Raw genomic sequence first — 21,406 nt, forward strand, 5'->3', positions numbered from 1 at the left:
CACCTACAACTCCAGGAAAAGTAACGTTTATGACATAATGCCACGAGGGTGTGCCTCCGTGTGGAAAAAAACAAGTGCATTAACTTAACATTCAGAGGAACTATACTTATTCCCAGTGGAACTGAGGATACATTTCAAAGTCTAGAACATTGCCGGCTCAAACAATTATTTGTAAGCTAACATTCTGTTTGAGGGCTTCTATGCCACATTTAAGGGATATGGGCGGTCATTACAACATTGGCGGTAAAAGCCGCTTACCACCGTGCAGAAGACCGCCAACACACCGCCGCGGCTGCAGAATTCCGCCAGAGCTATTATGACCCACATCTCGGAACCCGCCAAAATTCAGACACCCACACAAGTCCGCCACACCAAAGGTCAGTGATAAACTGGCGAAAACAAAACCTCCACCGTCACGCCAACAGAAATACGCCCACACTATCACGACACACAAATCCACGCAGCGGTCTTTCAACCGCAGTATTCCATTGGCGGTACACACCGCCGCGCTCAAAATACACACACTCTTACAAAACACAGCCACATTGGACAATTCAAAATACACACACCTGATACACATACACACACCACTCCCACACACCCAATACTGTATAAAACACACACCCACATCACACACAAACCCCTACTACCGAAAATTGAGAACGAAGCACAGAGAGAGACACCACCAGCAAGTACAACAGCATCCACAGGCACATAACACCATCACCCACACAACTTCCACGCACCTCACACAACACACCACTACATATCACCACACTTATCACCACACACACCACCCCACACATCACCCACACCACCCCATGGCACGGCAAAGACACCCCAGGTTGTCAGAGGAGGAGCTCAGGGTCATGGTGGAGGAAATCGTCCGGGTAGAGCCACAGCTATTTGGATCACAGGTGCAGCACACCTCAATTGCAAGGAAGATGGAGCTATGGCGAAGAATAGTGGACAGGGTCAACGCAGTGGGACAACACCCAAGAAATCGGAAGGACATCAGGAAAAGGTGGAACGACCTACGGGGAAGGTGCGTTCCGGGGTCTCAAGACACCACCTGGCGATTCAGCGGACTGGCGGCGGACCCCCACCTCCTCCCCCACAACTAACAACATGGGAGGAGCAGGTCTTGGCGATTCTGCATCCTGAGGGCCTCGCAGGAGTTGGTGGAGGAATGGACTCTGGTATGTCAATACTTAACTATTACATCCCCCACACTACCTGCATGCTATCACATACCCCCACCCTCGCCCTCACCCCTATCACTCCAACTCCTCACAAATGTACCAATATCACAAACCACACATCCCAACACCAAGCCCTGCATGCAACAACAAAGCATGGACACCCATCACTAAAGCATGCCCACTGCACATACCCATACAACCCCCTAAACCATCATCACACAAGCTACCACACAGGAATGCCAGCACTGGGGTACACGGTCACCCACCTATTGCACACCATGCCACACATCGATGCAATAATCATGCCTTTCCACCCCTGCAGGACCACTACCCAACATCACCAGACAGGAGGGTCCAGACATGTCCACTCCACCCACAGAAGAGGCCCACCGTGATGACAGCAGCTCTGTCCACCTGGATCTAGATGACCTGCCCGGACCATCAGGGACCTCTGGACAGTCTGTTCCCCTCACACAGGCACAGGCCACCACAGACCTTCCCCCCTCTGGAAACACCAGCACAGCACCCACCCAGCAGGGCCATACCTCCGTCCCCAGGACACGTCAATCAGCTGTGTGTCCACCACTACAGGGAACCCAGGATAACCCACCACCCCAACAACAACAGGGACCTGGGGGCAGTGGCAGTGGGCACACGGTCCAGGGGATGGAGGCCCAGGAACACAGGGGAACTGGGAGGGCTGACGTGCGACAGGGGGCGGACAGGCCAAGGGAACCCACTCTCCACGAGGCCCTCTCCTCCATCATAGGAGCATACCACCACTCCCAGGAGACGATGGCAACGGTACTGGGCAAGTTTCAGGAGACCCAGCGCATGCAGGAGGAACAGTATATGGGCTTCAGGGAGGAACTCAGGACCATCAGCTCCACCCTGGGCACCATCGTAGGGGTGCTGAAGGAAGTACTCAACACCAGGAGGGACACTGTGGCACTCCAAGGGGCCCCTGACATTAGCATGGACGATGAACTGCCCACCACCTCCGCCGGCGCTAATGGACAGGATGCCCCGCCACAGGACCACCACACCAGCACCCCACCCCCTGCAGATGGAGAACCACCCCGCAAATGGTCCCTGAGATCCAGGAACAAGACAGAGCACGATGCCAAGACCCCCGCCAAGAAATGAGACCACCCTGATTGTCATCCCACTGTCCCACTTTGTCACCCTGTCCATAATTAAACTGCCCCAGCTCCACTTCCTATGCCCATATGGGCAATGCACCTGTAAGACTAATAGACAGGACTCTGCCATGGACACTCCTCCGCCATCACCCCTCACCATTTAATTTCCCCCTCCAATATTTTGCATTTAAATAAACACACCGAAAGCATAAAATGATCTGGAGTCTGTCTGTGATTTCGAAATAGTGTATTTGCAATTACAGTGACCAAATGTTCTTGAAATAGTTATGTCAACATACCTATGTCACACAGCTCTAGTCCATGAGGAATCTAAGCAGATGACACACGTTGGGACCCACATCTCTGAAACCGTAAGGGAAAGTGACAACTCAGTGACCATACACTGGGTGAAAACGACAGACAGTAGAGAGGTAGTAGTGTTTAAGTACATGTAGTAGGCAGGAATGTATTCTCACCTGTGTTTCACTGGAAATATTGCTGGATCACTGAGTCCCTGTTCTGCATGTCTTCTTCCTCTGCTTCATCCTCATCACTGTCCACAGGCTCCACAGCTGCCACAACACCGCCATCTGGACCATCCTCCTGCAGAAAAGGCACCTGTCGTCGCAAAGCCAACTTGTGAAGAATATAGCAGGCCACAATGATCTGGCACACCTTCTCTGGTGAGTAGAATAGGGATCCACCTGTCATATGCAGGCACCTGAACCTGGCCTTCAGGAGGTTGAAGGTCCGCTCGATCACCCTCCTAGTTCGCCCATGGGCCTCATTGTAGCGTTCCTCTTCCCTGGTCCTGGGATTCCTCACTGGGGTCAGTAGCCATGCCAGGTTGGGGTACCCAGAGTCACCTGCAAATGGCGAGGGACAACTGTTAGACACTCACTAACCTGGAGGGATAAACCCAGGCACCCATTCCCACTGTCTTGCTTCCAATGGCTCACCTTATAGCCACACACGGTGCCTCTGGAGTTGACCCACCACATAAGGGATGCTGCTATTCCGCAGGATGTAGGCGTCATGCACTGAGCCAGGGAACATGGCATTCACATGGGAGATGTACTGGTCTGCCAAACATACCATCTGTACATTCATGGAATGATAACTCTTCCGGTTTCTGTACACCTGTTCACTCCTGTGGGGGGGGGGGGGGGGGACCAAAGCCACATGGGTCCCATCAATGTTGGGGATATGTCCTAGGGCATAGAAGTCACCTTTCACTGTAGGCAAATCCTCCACCTGAGGGAAAACGATGTAGCTCCGCATGTGTTTCAGCAGGGCAGACAACACTCTGGACCAATACGTTGGAAAACATAGGCTGGGACATCCCTGATGCCATGGACACAGTTGTTTGAAAAGACCCACTTGCAAGGAAATGGAGCACTGATAGCACCTGCACTTGAGGGGGGATTCCTGTGGGATGGCAGATTGCTGACATCAGGTCTGGCTCCAACTGGGTACACAGTTCCTGGATTGTGGCACGGTCAAACCTGTAGGTGATTATCAAATGTCTTTCCTCCATTGTCGACAGGTCCACCAGCGGTCGGTACACCGGAGGATTTCGCCATCTCCTCACATGTCCCAGCAGATGGTGCTTATGAAGGACAACAGCGACCACAGAGTCAAACAACTCAGAGGTACGTAACCACAGTTTACCCAGAAAACCAATCATACACAATAGATGGCCTGTATGTGTGTTGAGACTAGGCCTAGGTATGTGTGACGCAGTTGGAAATTAGGCCATGTGGGCCCCTGGAATGGCGGCTGCCTGACCTCTAAAGTGGGACAATGGGATGTGAGGTAACTGCGCTGGCGTTGTACACCGTCGCGGTAGGCAGTCGGAGACCGCGGCGCAATGCTGCATTGGTTAACATTGGGCCCTATGGGTCCCAGGAGCCAATGACAATGAACGCCGGCGGTGATGGTACGCTCCGCCGCGGACGTGACCGCCATTTTCTATCTGTTCAATCACTCGATACCTGATCTTCGACAGGAGAGGACCTATACTGCAAGTGCTGCTGTGACCTCGGTCTGGAAGGAGCAATGGCTCGTGCGTCTGGGGAAAGGGCCCCTGCCTTCACATCGGAGGAGTTGGAGACGCTCGTTGATGGGGTCCTCCCCTAGTACACGCTACTCTACGGTCCTCCAGACAAACAGGTAAGTACACAGGGAGCATGGCGTATGAGCTATGCCTGTGTGGAGAGGGCTGGATGTAAGAAGGAAGTGGGCAGAGTTCTGTGTGCATGAAAGACGGTGGGTGCATGTGCCACATGGCAAGGGTAGGGATGAGGGCCACTCACTTTGACGGTGCAGTTGGTAATGACTTCTCTTCTTCCCCTGTACATTTCATGTAGGTCAGCGCCCACCAGAAGAAAGATATTTGGCGTGCCATCGCCAAGGATGTCCGGACCCTGGGGGTCTACCACAGACGGAGCACCCACTGCCGGAAAAGATGGGAGGACATTCGCCGCTGGAGCAAGAAGACGGCGGAGGCTCAGCTGGGGATGGCCTCCCAACGTGGGAAGGCTGCCCGTCAAACCATGACCCCCCTGATGTTCAGGATGCTGGCGGTGGCCTACCCGGAGTTGGATGGGCGCTTGAGGGCATCACAGCAGACACAAGGGGGTGAGTACACTCTCATTCAGCTGACTACGCGCAGTGGAGTTGTCTGGGTGGGGGAGGAGGGCTGTGGGTTTCCCTAGGCCAGGGCGAGTTCCGTAGGCTAGGCCCCTCCGTAAGGCATGGCCCTGTGGCCCCTCACCCTACCTCTGTAGAGTGGCAAGTACAGCTATTCATGCCCCTGTGTCATCTATGTGTGCAGATGTCGTCCATAGCCTTGTAGGCCCTTTCCCAGGAATTGCACTGTAGAGCCCAAGAGCGCGGCGTAGTGCAGGGGGCTTCTGTGTCTGTCTTGTCCGCCAACGGTAGCGGTAATCCATGCACTCAACATGTCTTTATTCTGTTCCCCCCCCCCCCCCCTTTGGGGTTTCCCTGTTCTTGTGTGCATTAGCATCATCAGGCGGAGGAGCAGTGGCACCGGAGCACGAGGGAGCTGCATCCCACATGGCCATGGAGGGCCACACTACGGACTCTGAATTCACCAGTGGGACGGAGGCGAGGGGAGCTCCACGGCGGGGACAGGAGCTGACACCAGCGACACGGACTCGTCCTCTAATGGGAGCTCCCTTGTGGTGGCGGCAACATTTGTGCCCCCTGCATCTACAGGAACAGCCGCCACCCTTCCTACCAGCACCTCCCTCCCAGCAGCCCCTCAGCCTTCGCCCGTGCCCGCTCACCCAGGAGGGTGGGCATCACCTTCGCCCCAGGCACCTCAGGCCCTGCCCCAGTCACCCCTGCTGCCCTCAGTGAAGAGGCCATTGACCTCCTCAGGTCCCTCACTGTTGGGCAGTCTACCATTTTGAATGCCATCCAGGGTGTAGAAAGGCAGTTGCAACAAACTAATGCATTCCTGGAGGGCATTCATTCTGGTCAGGCGGCCCTTCACCAAGCCTTTCAAACTCTGGCCTCAGCACTGATGGCAGCCATTGTCCCTGTGTCTAGCCTCCCCCCCTCCAACTTCCTCCACCCAGACCCAATACCCTGTACCTCTGCCCCTCCCAAGCACACCATCAGACCAGCCTGCACACACCTCACCACACAAGGTAAGCTCAGGCAAACATAAGCACCACACATCCCACAGGTACTCACGCAAGCATCGGACACATGCAGACACACCAACATCCACTGCCTCCACTGTGTCCCCCTCCTCCTCGTCTCCCTCCTCCCTCCCAGTCTCGTCTACACACACACCTGCATGCACTACCTCTACAGCCACTACGTCTCTCACCAGCACACGCACCAGCACACCCCGCTCACCTGCAGTCACCACCCCCACTACCATTCACACGTCCACTGTGTCCTCTCCCAGTGTGTCTGTGACGCCCACTCCCAAGATACACAAACGCAGGCACACACCCACCCAACAGCCATCCACCTCACGACAGCCTCCAGCGCATGCACCTGCACCCAAACTCATCAAACGTACACCTCCTACTACCACCACCTCTTCCTCCACTCCCAAACCCCCTCCAGCTACCCGTCCCACTGTGTCCCAAAAACTTTTCCTGTCCAGCCTTGACCTTTTTCCCACATCTCCCCCACCCCGTCCATCTCATAGGTCCCGAAGTAGCACCTCAGCCACAACATCTCCGGGACCAGTGGTGCCTGTAGTCACAGGTATGTGGAGTGCACCGGCCACCAGGACAGCCAGTGTGGCATGGAGCCACAGCACAGCCAGTCCCCCCCGTGAAGCATCAGAAGTTGGCCAGTGCCCGGCGGGAGAGGGGGGAAGACTCCAGCCACCCAAGCCGCTCCCAGGGGTCCCGGTGGGAGTGTGGACTCCGCTGTGACACCTCCCAAGGTGGGGAAGGGCCACAAGAAACCCGGCAAGTCTGGGAAGAGCAGCACGGCGGAGAAGACAGCCATCATCCCAGCTGCCCAGGAGGGCCCCGCCAGCCCCAGCCCAGCTGCCCAGGAGGGCCCTGCCAGCCCCAGCCCAGCTGGGCCATGAAGGACCACCAATTCAAGCACCGCTGAACAGGGCACCGCCAACTCAAGCACCGCTAGCCCATGAGCGGCAGGGGCACTGACGCAACTGAGACCTGCACGGGGTGAGTGATGCACTCTGGGTACCAGTCCCCCTCCAGAACCAGTGGAGACATGCATCCACTACCTCTGTCCTTCACAGGATGAAGCACTCTGGGCACCAGTCCCCCTCCAGAACCAGTGGAGACATGCATCCACTACCTCTGTCCTTCACAGGATGAAGCACTCTGGGCACCAGTGGGGGTGTAACTATAATGTATAGATATGCATTAGTGTGTGTGTTGTAGTGGTTGAGGGTGGGGGTGTTGCTTGTGTGTCCCCCTGTTTTTTGCCTCCCCCCCTCCCCTGTGTCGTAGGTGCAGTACTCACCGTGGTCGCCGCCGGCGTTCGTGCTCCTGGTACAGGAGCAGGAAGACTATCGCAGGTAGGATTTGGAGTTCCGGGTCCATGGTGTCCTCGTTCCTCGTGGAGTGTGTAGAGGTGAGCGTTTTCCCTTCGAAATTCCTGTTTCCGCCTTGTTTTTATCCGCGGTGAATCCGCCCCGGAAAAGGTGGCGGATTGGCCTGTCATAATAGTGTGGGCGGTACATTGTCTTCCGCCTGTCTGTTGGCGGTGACCGCCGCGGTGTTTGTTTGTACCGCCGTGGCGTTCGGAGTGTTAAAGTGGCTGTCTTTGTTGGCGGTTTCCGCCACGGTCGTAAATGCAAATTTTTTACTGCCGGCCTGTTGGCTGTCTTACCGCCGCTTTAACACCGTCCGCCAGGGTTGTAATGACCCCCCCATGATGTTTTAGTTTAGTAGAGTACAACTCAATACAAGCCGAAAAAAGTGTAAACCTAATGTATCAATTTGATCTAAAATAAGTTGTTTGATTTGCAGACATTTCACCCTGTGGCAAACACAAACTCACTCTTGTCGCTGGTGTTTGTCCGACAGTGATGGACTATTTGTTATTTATTTATTAAACAGTGAGTGCCCCCATCACCTCTGCTCCCTTACCCAACCTACTGGCATGCATTCCCCACCTACATCTTCAGCACTGTTTAATTAGGTGCTACAGTGCAGGCAGGCAGTGAACAGTCTGTCGATAAGGACGATTTGAGGACATTTCCCATGTGACAAACACTGACTCACTCTCAACGCTAGTGTCTCCCCGTGATGATTGACTGTTTTTTTTTTTCCATTAGGTCATGCCCTGTTTACACCCCTGCTCACCTTCCTGCCTGATGACAAGCATTTCCTCCACCGACAACTGCAGTGCCGTTTAATTATGTGCTGCAGTGTAGGCGGCAAAATGTCAGTCAGCAGGAACACGGCGGCCCATAGTCCTCATACTAAATTCCTTCTATCGCAGGAGGACTTGGCACCTGCTGGATGAGACACTAAGGGGGTCATTCTGACCCCGGCGGTCCAAGACCGCCGGGGCCAGGGTCGGCGGGAGCACCGCCGACAGGCCGGCGGTGCTCCCAAGGGCATTCCGACCGCGGCGGTAAAGCCGCGGTCGGACCGGCAACACTGGCGGTCTCCCGCCAGTGTACCGCCGCCCTTTGGAATCCTCCAAGGCGGCGCAGCTAGCTGCGCCGCTGAGGGGATTCCGACCCCCCCCTACCGCCATCCAGTTTCCGGCGGTCCGCCCGCCGGGAACCGGATGGCGGTAGGGGGGGTCGTGGGGCCCCTGGGGGCCCCTGCAGTGCCCATGCCACTGGCATGGGCACTGCAGGGGCCCCCGTAAGAGGGCCCCTACAAGTATTTCACTGTCTGCTTGGCAGACAGTGAAATACGCGACGGGTGCAACAGCACCCGTCGCACCTTCCCACTCCGCCGGCTCGATTACGAGCCGGCATCCTCGTGGGAAGGGAGTTTTTCCCTGGGCTGGCGGGCGGTCTTTTGGCGACTGCCCGCCAGCCCAGGGAAAAACTTAGAATACCCTCCGCGGTCTACTGACCGCGGTGCGGTATTTCGGAGGGGGGAACTCTGGCGGGCGGCCTCCGCCGCCCGCCAGAGTTAGAATGACCCCCTAAGTCAGTTTCCATATATTTAAAGTCATCCGTCTGCCCTTATGTGGCAAACTCTCCTGATTTGTTTTGCATTGCTCCATATTTGAGGTGTCTGTCCTTTTTCTGTTCTCAGCTGATGTGGTACACCAAATGTCCAGTTTATTGCTCGTGACGGGTTTATCAGGCATTTGTAGTGTTATTGACTTAAACTCCCTTGGAACACAGATTAATATTTTCAGAGTAGGTCCTTTCACAAGCTGGCTGGGACGCCTTGATCTACGTGGTGTAATGTCCCATCACTGACACAGAACAAGCCCTGCGCAGAGGTGCCTGTGAGGGGATAGCATCTGTTTTTTTTAATTAAATATCCTTTATTGCCTTTTCTTTTTTATACATGTCGATAATATTCATACAATAAATTTTCCCTACATCATTCAAGTATCCCGCCCTCCCCCCGTCCATGCACTTAAGTCATCATATTATGTTCCTGAGCTGATAATTCTCTGTTTGAGATAACAGTTCATCACAAGCACGCATAGTTCTATGTTGTAGGGGCAGGCTCAGATTCGGATTCTGAGGCAGTTGAAGCATCCTCTGGAACAGGGGCATCGAGGGTCCTCAGACTCTCCAGTATTGAGTCCCATTGTATGGCGCTATCCCTAGGTCGCCGCCCCTGTAATGCTTCTTTTAGTAATACAGATCCCTCGATTTCCGCCCATCTTTCTAAAGCGTCTTGCCATCTATTTACTTGCGGGCCCACAGAGTCTTTCCAATGTGAAGTGATTTCCCTTTTGGCGAGGACAAGAGCCAGGTCGATACATTTGTTAGATGTTTTATGAACTGAGGGACATGGGAAGTCCCCCAGTAGAGCCACCAGAGGAGACCGGGTCAGCGCCCTTTCAGTGCTAGTGGAGATTTTCCTAAATATTTCTACCCAGTATGAACTAATTTGTGGGCAGCTCCATAGCATGTGTACAAGTCCTGCAGCTGGTTCGGCACATCGGGGACAGCCTGTGTCGTTTGTACTGTATATTTTATTTATCATTTGCAGGGTTAAATAGGCCCTGTGGTAAATATATAAATTTATTAGTTTAGATCTGGCGTTTCTAGACACTGAGTAAATATGAGCGGTGAGCCTTGCCCACTGTGATTCATCAATGGTGGTGTCTAACTCTGTCTGCCACTTAGTTTTGAGTTTGTTTAGAGGTGTGCATGTGCTGTTTTGTAAGGATTTATATATTTCTGATATCACTCCTTTCTGCTCCCCTACTGAGCAGAGAAGGCTACAACCTCCGTGGGTCGGCGGCTCCAGTGTTCCCACTCTCCATGTCTTTTGTGTGATCCTCGTTACTGCGCTATAGGTAATGAATAATCCAGATGGGAGATCGAACTGATCTTGTAGTTCTGTGTATGTGCGCAGTTTCCCATTGCCATATAGATCTCCTAACTTTGTGATGTTATGTGCCACTAGTTTATTAATACATATTAGCGTTTGGTCCCCTATTATGTGTTTCAAGCAGGCCAGGGGCGCCTCCGGTGCGTATGGAGTCTTTGTACGGGTACGCTTTAGGTGTTGTTCCCAGCAATATCTTGTCGATTCCCACTCCAATGGTAATTGTTGTTTTGGTTTCCTGGGGTTCAGTAATATACCCAGTATCATTTCAGGTGGGCAATTTAAGGGGATCTGTAATTCTTTTGCAACTGGGGGTTCACTAATTTGTTTTGCTAGCCATTTTAGTTGCCCTGCCCAGTAATATATCTCTAGATCTGGGGCAGCCAAACCTCCCTCTGCAGTGGGTCTTTGAAGGGAGTGTAATGCAAGTCTGTGCCTACCCGTTCCCTAGATAAAACTCGCGGTCATGGATTCTATGCTTCTGAACACTGCTTTCGGGATTATGAGTGGGATGGTGGAGAAGTAATATAGCATTCTTGGCAACACTATCATTTTAAGCAAGGCAGTTCTTCCTGATACCGTCCGGGGCAGTGTCTCCCAGAAGCGCATGCTAGCTCTAATCCCTCTGAGTGCTCCATGTATGTTTCCTTCCAGCAAGTCTTCCATTTTGTGGTATATATTCACTCCTAAATATTTAAATGTGTTAGGGGACCAGGGCAGACCTATTGTGTCATTGGTCTCAGTGGTGCCCTCGATCATAGGAAAGATAGAAGATTTCCTCCAATTGATTCGGAGCCCGGAGGCTACTCCATAGTTCTCCAACATAGCCATTTCTTCTGGCAGATCGACCTCCAGGCTCCGAAGGAAGAGCAGCACGTATTCTGCATAGAAGGCGATATGGTGAGTCCAATTGTTAATTGAGATGCCCCTGAAATACTGCCCTCTTCTGGCCATTTGAGCAAGGGGTTCCACCGCCACCGCAAAGAGAAGGGGGGATAATGGGCAACCCTGTCTAGTGCCTATACAAACCTGGAAAGGGCCAGATATAGTACTGCCTGTTTGCACCCTTGCGGTAGGATCAGTGTACAGCAGTTTTGGCCATCGCGCAAATCCCTCTCCCAGCCCCAACTTTAGCATGACCTGTTCCAGATAGTCCCATCTCAGGCTGTCAAAGGCCTTCTCGATGTCTACTGCTATAATCGCCGCTTGTGTCATTGTCGGGGGGTATGGAGTGGAGTACTGATACTAGGCGCCTAATATTTTGAGCTGTACTACGTTGTGGGATAAAGCCCAATTGGTCTTGGTGGATCAATGAGGGCATATGAGGTAAGAGTCTATTGGTTAGTATCCGGCTTAAGATTTTATAATCTATGTTAAGCATGGATAATGGACAGTAGGAGCGGACATCAACAGGTGGTCTATCTGGTTTCAGTAGGGGTATCATAATGGCTTCGTTAGTGGATTGAGGCAGGCTGTTTTTGTTCCATGCTTCTGTATATATTGTGCAAAGAAGTGGGGCTAGTAGATCTTGGTATAGGTTATAGAACTCCAATGGGAGTCCGTCAGCTCCCGGGAACTTGCCCTTTGCCATAGTTTGGATCGCGGTTTTGATCTCTGCGATCGATATTGGTGCTGCCCAGGTCGAACTCTCCTCAGTTCCCAGTTTAGGGAGGGCAAGTTCCTCTAACTCCTGTATCTGGGAGTTATTTAGTGTTTCGGTGGGAGGCGCATATAATGTTAAATAGTATTTAGCAAAGCTAGTGTTTATCTCTTTCTGGCTATATACGCTATTACCTGGGGTTTCTTCAATTTCGACTATGACTGTTTGTTGTTTTGGTGGATTAGCGAGCCAAGCTAGCAGGGCGCCTGCCTTATCACCCTCTGAGTGTTGTTTGATTAAGTGCTGCTTGTAATCGAAGCATGTTAATCTTGTGTTTGCTTCAGTTATTTTGGCTTTGGTTTCGTTCAACAGGGGGGCCACGTCTGGTTGTACAGGGTGCCTACACTCAATATCCCTAAGGGAGTCTTCCTGTCTTCGGAGCTCCGTTTCCATTGACTTCCGAACTCCTATATTCTTGGTAATACAAGTGCCCCTGATTACTATTTTGAACGTCTCCCACTCAATGGATCTGGAGGATGCCCTCCCTGTATTTTGTTAAAAAAAATTAGACAATGGTTGTATGTAAAAGGTGTTTAAATGCTTCATCTTCGCGCATTTCCGCCCTGAGGAGCCACATTGGAATCGTTGATCTCTCTCTACCCCAAGTCCGCAAGATCACCAGAGGATTATGGTCTGAGATTGTGCGGCTAAGGTATTCGTCCGCTATCACGTCGTTTAGAATTTCAGGGGATACTAAAACAGTGTCACGCCTAACATGTAAATCGTGTACCGATGAGTAATATGAGTAGTCCCGAGTATGCGGGTTGAGTAGCATCCCGCTGTCTCCCAGGTGCCAGTGTTGCTGCCAGTCTGTAAACGATTTGGCGTTTTTTAGGGTCTGCGATTTTGTTAAAGGAGGATGCGATCTATCCAGGTTGATGTTTGCTATGTAATTAAAGTCGCCCCCAATTATGTTTGGACCTGCTAGAAGTGGGCCTATTTCCAGGGATAACTTGTCAAAAAATGTCCCTTGTTCTTGGTTTGGCGTGTATATACCGCCTATAGCTACATCTTTTCCCTCTAATCTCCCGGCTATTATTACATATCTCGCCTCTTTGTCTATGATCTTGGCGTAGTATTTGGAAGGACACCCCAGGATGGATCCACAGCAGCATTCCCCTTGCGAATGCTGAGTATTTAGTGGCAATTATTTGGCCTCTCCATCTTTTTTTAAGAGCGTTAACTTCTTGCTCCACTAGATGGGTTTCCTGCAATAGAGCTATACGTATCCCCCTGCGCTTTAGTTGGCTATACACCTTGTACCGCTTAGACATATTATTTAAGCCTCTGATATTCCAGGTTATTATTTTATACTTCGTAGTCATTATCTTGGTTTCTTTGCATGTGGCGGCTAAGGTAAGTGCTCGTACTAAGGTGTTTGGATTTATGTTTTGATAGCGTGTTTCTAGTGCGAGAATTATCAGCTTCATTAATGGTAAGTGCATGAGTTACTCTCTTTTCTAACTTAATAAACTGAACTCCCAACTCCCTCTCCCCAGGACCGGTGACCAGAACTATCCCCGTCCAAACCATTATAACTTTTGCTAGCATCCTATAGGTGGGTGGCACGCCAGAGACCGAGAGCCTACGCTCCAGGCCATTCCTGGGACCCAGCATGTCCATATCAGCTGCCCAAGGAGTTATTATTCAAGTTATGTCGCATTCAGTAGTTCAAGTGATTTCTTCTCCTACCAAACATTGTAAGTTGGTTGGGTTCGTATCAATATTCATAGGGTTCCAGCTCGTCTTGTAAAGGGTCATATCATTTCTTCCGACGATCTCAGGGTCACTTTTGGCAAGCTGGTGAGGGTGTCCCGTGAGGAGATTGAGGAGTCCTCGCAGCTCGAGTCATTGTCTGAGGTGTTACCAGATGCTTGGGAGAGGGGGAAGGTTCCTCCGCTCAGTGCTGCCGCAGCGGCCACTGCTTCACGCATTTCTTGGAGAGTTTGGTGTCTTGGGGTGTGACCTCCGTGCTTTGTTTGGTGGATCTGCTGCATTTCCTGACAGATGTGCGAGGGGCTTTGCGACGAGGGTTGGGGGCGGCAATATTCAGGGATTCCAGCCATTCCCCGACTAATTGTGGTGATGAAAAAAAGTGCGTTTTGCCTTCATACTCCACACTGAGTTTGGCCGGGAAAAGCATCGCGTATTTTAAACCATTTTCGTGTAGAATGCTTTTGGGGTCATTGAAGGAGGCCCTTTGTGCTTGCGTTCCTTTAGTGAAATCTGGGAAAATCATGACTCGATTTTTTTTTTGTGATTTCGCCTTTTAAACGGGTTTGCGATAGGATGTAGTCTCTGTCTTTGAAATGCAATAGTTTTGCCACTATCGGTCGTGGTCTTATTCCGGGGGGAGGAGGTCTACTGGGTACTCTGTGGGCTCTTTCTATCGCAAAAAACGGCAAGAGGCCCTTGAGGGCCACAGTTTCTTTGAGCCAGTTTTCCAGGAAGGATTCCATATTTGCTGCTGATGACTCCACCACCTCCGGCAGACCGATCAGTCTAAGGTTGCTCCTACGGGTGCGGTTTTCGGCGTCTTCTGCCCTAGTTTCCAGAGTTTTGACCCAGGAGGTAAGCTCCATGAGTTCAGTGGATGAGGATTTCTGTGTTGATGTTATTTGTTCAAGAGCCTTCTCGTTCGTTCCCACTCTTTCCGTAAGTCTACAGTGGGCTTCCCGCAGCAATGAAAGGTCTACTGTCAAGTTATCTATTTTTACTCGAGGGCTTCGCGTGACTCCCTTTTGGCTTGAAGGACCGTGTCCAGTGTCGTCTCCTGGTGTGTTGAGCAGTCTTGGGAGCTTAATTTAGGGGATTGCCCAGGCAGCCTGGTAACTATGGTTTCTTCCAGGTCTTGCCCCTCGCGTTTTTTTGGCTTACCCATTGTTCAGTTCTTATGCATACTCACGGAGGGAGGTGTCTTCGACTGTTAAGTTCCGAGGCTCTTTGCTCTAAAATTTCAGCGGGATGAGCCCCCTTGTTGTCCCAGAAATGCGCCTCTAAGCACCAGGATGGGGAGATTAAATTGTTGTGAGGGAGGACTGGGTGTCTCCCTCTCCTTCGTTTTGATTGAGCTTCTGTCAGATGTTTGGTGCCCTCAGACGGGGGGAGGGATGTTCAGAACCCCGCAGGTACTCGCGCTCTTGGCAGAATGAGTGGACACTGATCGCTGGATAGTGGGGCCAGTCGTACTCCCCCCTCTCCCCTGACAGGAGTCGGTATTCCCCAGGATTTTGCCCACTTGAGGGATATGCACAGGGGGAGGGTGTGGTTTTCAGGCCCGGGTGTTTCTCTTTCATGTGGCCCCCACTTAGGAGCCCATGGGAAGGACCGCTCGTGCTGCTCTCAGCACCTCACCACAGTGGGACCGCAGGCCGCAAGATCAGCGGTGGACCGCTTGTTCCCAACTGGGTGGGTCGTCCCACCTCAGCTCACCCGCACCGCAGCGCTGCCTCTTCTCACCTGCTCCTCTTCGTCTTCGTTCCCCCCGGGGAAGGCGAGTGGGCCCACCGCCAATGTTGGACTGCTCCAGAGGGCAGGACGGTTGCTTCTGCGGCCGCAGGCTTTCCGCCCTCTCCTCCGCGAGATGCGCGCTCAGCAGAGCTGGCACTCGGGCGCGGCCGCCATCTTGTTTTTCCCTGGTCGCGGGGGAAAATCACATATGTCTCCCCAACCGCTGAACAATTTTTATAGGTGTCTTCTCCGCATCAACCAGGCGGTTCCCCGGTACCGGGGTGATGTCGTGCAGTCCGTTCAGGGCTCTTTTCTGCTATTAATTTAGCTGGGGCCCGGAGCGTCACGCTAGGCGTGCAGCTTCATCGGCTGCAGGCCACACCCCCGGGATAGCATCTGTTAATATGTGAATTAGAAGGGGTAAGATATGTGGGACGGGAGGTGTCTGAAACACATACAGACACACTCTCTTTTTCTGGCTCTCCCACATTCCACTTAGACCTCAACGCGTCCAGTCATCCACCATCTGGCTGTAGTTGTATTGGTTGTCAGGTTGGCTGTGCATGCATTTGTGTGTGTGCTAAGCCGTGTTATGGTTTGGCGATTGATTTCAGACTCTAAATGTTGTGAACTACTTACTTTTACTTCGCCTGCTAATTGTAACTGACAAGCTACTTGTTGTTGATCAATGTTGTAACCAGTGTTTAATTTGCAAACAATAAAATGAACGAAGATCACAACGATTTTCGTCGGCGCTCCCAGTTGCCAGGGTTACCTAATACCAATACTGCGTAGTCCTGATTCCATCTCATGTCTCTTTATTCCATTACCCCGTCCTTCATGTCTCATTATCTGGCTCCTGCAGGTTCTGTTTAATTTCCTCCTTTCTCAATTTCTTACCCTTTTCTATCATGCTGTGGGTCCAAGTCTGATAATTATTAGTCAGTCCTGGTGCCCATTCCCGGCAACCGCTGGGCAAAATAAGCACTCGTGGCCTTTTCATTAGCAGACTAGTTGAACGTAGCCCTGACTGGTAATATCGCTGGTAATGTTTTATCGGCCCGTGGGTCGAATCCCTGTATATGTTTAGCGTGGGCATGCTATGGTTCTGATAAACATCTCCGCGGATTACCTTGCATATTGGCTTTCATTTTAGATTTATATAAGACATTTCCTTAATATTTTGTGCCTAATGGCAACTATGGGTGCATCCAGGATGATAGGGTCTGGAGTAGTTTCAACATTACAAGGTGTAAAAGCTTGCATACATTTTTTGTTGCTATGCTCAAAGGCTTGCGCCTCTAAGAATGCTTTATATTACATCTATTGCACTGATTGTCTCGCCATTTTAGTTTGTAATCTAATGTTGACTCAGCAGTAATGTGATAAAACATTGGATATTATTTGCACGCAGGTCTTTTGCATTATGGAAGCTGCAGCTTCTTTATTTATTCATTTAGGTGAAAATTAAGTTTGACATTAGTGCTTGGAAGCTAACAGTGGCATTAAAAAGTTGAAGATTATTAATCCTTATGAATACCTACCTGCCTCTGGTTTCTCGTGATGCTTTGTTCAAATTGTGTTTATCGGGTTTTACAGTAAACAGTCAATTCCGTAATAACAATAACCGTACATAGCAGTGGGGCAAGCAATGTATACAATTTCAACATAATGTGAAGTGCGGCAGAACAACCAGGAAAGGGGGGATCAGGGATGGGGTGAAGCCAGCCACTGAACAAAGTAGAACACTGAAGCAAGCAGTAATAACAGTTGCAGCATCGTCAACAAGTGCATCTTAATCAAGAGGCACTACATAACGTATCACTTGTAAAGGAGGACCAGTGCAGCTCACGGCAAATGCACCTAGCCTGTTCTCACAGTACACAGGAGTCAAAAAGGGACCTGCCAGGAGGGGGCTCCCCCGTCTGCATTGTTACATAGGAGAGGGGAGGGTAATCGCCTCTGCCTCGTCAGCCGTAGTCGTCTTGTGTCCTCAAGTATGCCTCAAAGGAGACGAGATTCAGATGTCCTTGGTGCGGGGGCGGATCGGCATTAGTTTCCAGTATGCTTCCAAGTGCTTGTGACAGTAAGTAGGGTCTTGAAGCCAGTGGAACATCCAGGCACAAAGCCAGATTGATCGGGGCGAACGATGTGCGGAAGGGGGAGGTGGGGTGCAATCAATTTGGCCAGTATTTTATTCTCAATGTTGGTTATGAAGAGAGGCTTGTAGGAGTTGCAGCGTTGTGGATAGGCCTTGTCAGGCTTCATAATGGTAGCAATATAACAATAAGGGCCTCCCAGAGGGCAGGAGGAATCGCTTCACCCGGTCTTCTGATGCTTATGGAGCGATCGAGTGGAATTTACGAATGTTTCACTGCATTAGCTTTGGTAAATTACCAATTTATCAACTCCTGAAACACTACTCTTAGTGACAATGGCTTCTTATTAAATCCATAGGTTGAGAGGAGGGTTATCCCTAGACCATTGATGACAGGCTCGTGCAGTGACCCATTTACTCTCTTGATCTCCATGCTGTGCACAAACCGTCAAATATTGCCCTGCTTCATTATTTGAACTGCATAATTTCCTCAAACTGTTTAGCCACCAGTTGCATGTTCGCCCCCTGTGCCTCTCTCTGTGCAAGATGTTTCTCTAGTAGACGCATAAAGTCAGACTTTCCCGAATGAGTATATTATTTATACCTTACTCAAATGTGCCATATCTAAAGCAGTTCGTTCCTGGAAACATTCTGTTTTCACTAGACTCAACCTGATTTCATCTGATGATTGAGTCTATGCAGGCTAACAACGTTTCCCATATACCTGAGATTTGAGGTAAATGTCATGTTTATTTTTAATGGCATGATGGAGACTTGTTCTAAATTTCTTAAACGTGCTGCTGTAGCATAATTGATTTTCCACACTGCTTGCCTAATTGAGGATTCAGTCCTTCTGGTTGTCATGATTGCGAATGCACTATTTCATTGTTGGTAACATGAATTCAGTGACATGCGCACTGATGAGATCCCCACGGACGAGCCACATATATTAAATTGATTGTCGGCCAGAAGAAAGAGAATATTAAACTGCTGCATTAAGGTTTTGAAGTGACTTAAGTCATAGTCTGAGTTATTTCTGACACTCCTTCTGAATTAAACATTTACTCCACTTTTTACTTGGTTGCCTGTAACACCAATAAATAAATATGCACATTTCTGGTTAGTGGAATGCAAGTGCTATCCTAAATATACTAGCATAACCTGATTTATTTGGTGGATTAGTACAGACAACAAGGATCTTGGTGATCTCATAACGCACCTGTGCATTGTTTAGATCGTGATTTAGAAGGATTCTGTCAGGCAGAGCTACTTGATATGGAATGGGCTTGAGTCAGCTACTGTAACAATATAATAATACATAAAAAATTCAATAAAAATGAGTCTCCCATGAGCCTATTGCTAAAACATACATACCTATTCAGGGTTAAGTTAAGGTGAGTTGAAATCAAGCTATGGATTTTAACTCTTAGGATCCTGGTTACAATAGTTATCCGTAATGCTTTGCTGCTCTGCTACATATGCACCTTCCTGAAGTGCCCTGCACTACAATTCATTCTCTATCTATGACTCGAGAGTCTCTCGTCTGTTTTGGACAATGCCTGCTCACCTTTGTTGATATACCTGCAGCATATTGAAGATATCCCTTTTCGGAGTCATGTTAGTGCTCATCTAAAAAGTTAAAAAAGTTATTAAGATCGGCCTATATTTAGAAATGCTTCTCCACCCAAGTGTTGTTCACTCCAGTATTCCTACACCAGAAAATAAATAGTTCTGATAATTGCTGTGTCTGGAATGTGTGTGCATACATACACACATATCGATATGTACACACACATATACATCTACATCTGTGTTTGTGGTTGAGAGGACATGATGCAGGGAAATTAGGGTCCCTAGGCCCTGCTCTCCTTCTTCCACCTCGCGCCACTAGTCCATTGGGCCTCCATGTCTCTGTAAAAAAAAATAAAAAAAGACAAGGGCTGGTCTTGTGCACTGTGGAGAAACATGGAAATATCCATGCAGGATGCATGTGCCTACTGTTAGAGCCAGCTGCCTCGTCATAATCTTCCAATGAGGCCTAAATATTACAGTGTTCAAACACTAAAGAGCGCCAAAAGTAAAGGACCCTCCCTCTCGAATTTCAACTATTAAACGTAGGCTGTTTAGAACTATTTATTTGTCAATGGGTTGGTGCTTGATGTTGGCGTTAGCATTTTTTTATTTGAAGAATGTCTTGCACGTGGAAAGAGAATGCTCGAAAATGACTGCTACTTTTTTCTAAAGTTTAGTATTGTATTTAGTAAACTGCTAAAAACAATGTACGCATAAATTCACTGTTTTAATATTTTATGTTGAAGAGAGTTCTTAACATCAGGAATTTCTGCACAAATGCATGAATAGACACCCTTTCTTCCATTTGTTGCTCTTTCGTATGATAGTGTACTTCGACCCCACAGTTCACTAGTTTAGGAGCTTTAAAACATGGAATGGGGTTCACATTTTGCAAAGTTATGATATATTACCTGTTATATCTTGCCTGTAGGTTTTGAGGAGCTTGTTTTTATCACTTGTAACTAAGTGAACCAATATTGACGAAATATTCCCCGGAAACCCTGCATGATGTACACATCCACACACGAATATTGTTTAGGGGCAAAGGCAGTTAATTTGAGGTGAGGCAGGTGAACCAAGTTGAGATTGTATTGATGTGATGCATGCTTTGTGATAATTCAGTCTCCTATAGATAGACCAAGTTGAGATTCTATTGATGTGATGCATGCTGTCTGATGATTCGGTCTCCCAAGGACGAGAGGTGTTGGAGCGAAGGCATCTTATGTGCGCATCTTCACCCATAACTGTTGGTGGACCTGTTGCAAGGCATACCACACTATGCAGCAATCATTCTTGGTTGAACCTTGATAAAGACATTTAAAAAATGAAAAAACCCATGCATTCAATTTTTTAATATTCTGTTCTCTTCCACAGAAAATGCACAATGGGTATCACCAATCTGGAAAAAATTATTGCCTTACAGAAAAATACAGTCAACATCCGAAATATCTGTATATTAGCACATGTGGACCATGGTAAGAACTTTCTTCAAAGGACAATTAGGATGAGTGTGTGGTGAGCATCTTCTGTTTTGAATGCTATACTGATTTATAGACAGGACCACTGGAATTATGCGGTGGGGAGAACCAAATCATGCTACGGGGTGTCTAAATTATGCACCAAAAGAAGGCTAATTCTGCAGCATAATGCAGCACATTTTGATTTTGTAATAGTATTACTTACTTGTCATTTTTACATATGTTAACTCTGTCTGGGCAAAGATTTCTTGCCGTTCGTACTGGTTTACCACCTAAACGTAGCAATAAACAAGAGAAACGGGACCAATCAACCTTTGCAAAGGGCCTTGACTGTGCGGCAACACACTTAACAACATTTTTACTAACTTTTCATCTGTTTGAAGTAGAAACATTTTTAATTAAAATCTACAGATTATACAGCAGATGATGGATTATGTGTAAAATGCGTCAAATCCATAAATTTGTGGAAATCACCACAGTTGCAAAAATCACATAATTCTAGAGTCCCTGTTTATAGAGATTATCACATTTAATATCTCTAAAAGTGAGTTTCTGATTTACAGTATTCCAGTTTACATTTCTCAATCTCATCATTTGACCAGTCTTCTGCCAAGAACTTGAAAATATTTTACGACAATTCTTACACAAGTAACCAATGTTAATAAATTATGCTCTACTTTTTTGTCTAGTACCTAATGGACGTAAAACACGTGCAACAACATCAGCTGACATAAGCTCACCCAGGTCGCCCAAATGTAACTGTTCAGATTTCTTCACTCAGCCACTTGTGACCAA

General features: G+C 49.2%; 1 protein-coding gene across 4 annotated transcripts in view; it reads left to right on the forward strand.

Moving 5' to 3' along the window:
* EFL1 (elongation factor like GTPase 1) overlaps positions 1–21,406 on the forward strand; it is a 770,553-nt gene that overhangs the window by 8,500 nt on the left and 740,647 nt on the right. For all 4 annotated transcript variants that reach the window (XM_069222577.1, XM_069222575.1, XM_069222574.1 and 1 more), the window contains exon 2: positions 20,508–20,608. In XM_069222577.1, coding sequence (XP_069078678.1) covers positions 20,518–20,608 — 91 coding nt within the window. In that variant the 5' untranslated portion in view covers positions 20,508–20,517. The remainder of the gene's footprint in view (positions 1–20,507; positions 20,609–21,406) is intronic.

This window comes from Pleurodeles waltl, chromosome 3_1 (assembly GCF_031143425.1).
Source record: "Pleurodeles waltl isolate 20211129_DDA chromosome 3_1, aPleWal1.hap1.20221129, whole genome shotgun sequence".
Classification (NCBI taxonomy): Eukaryota; Metazoa; Chordata; class Amphibia; order Caudata; family Salamandridae; genus Pleurodeles; species Pleurodeles waltl.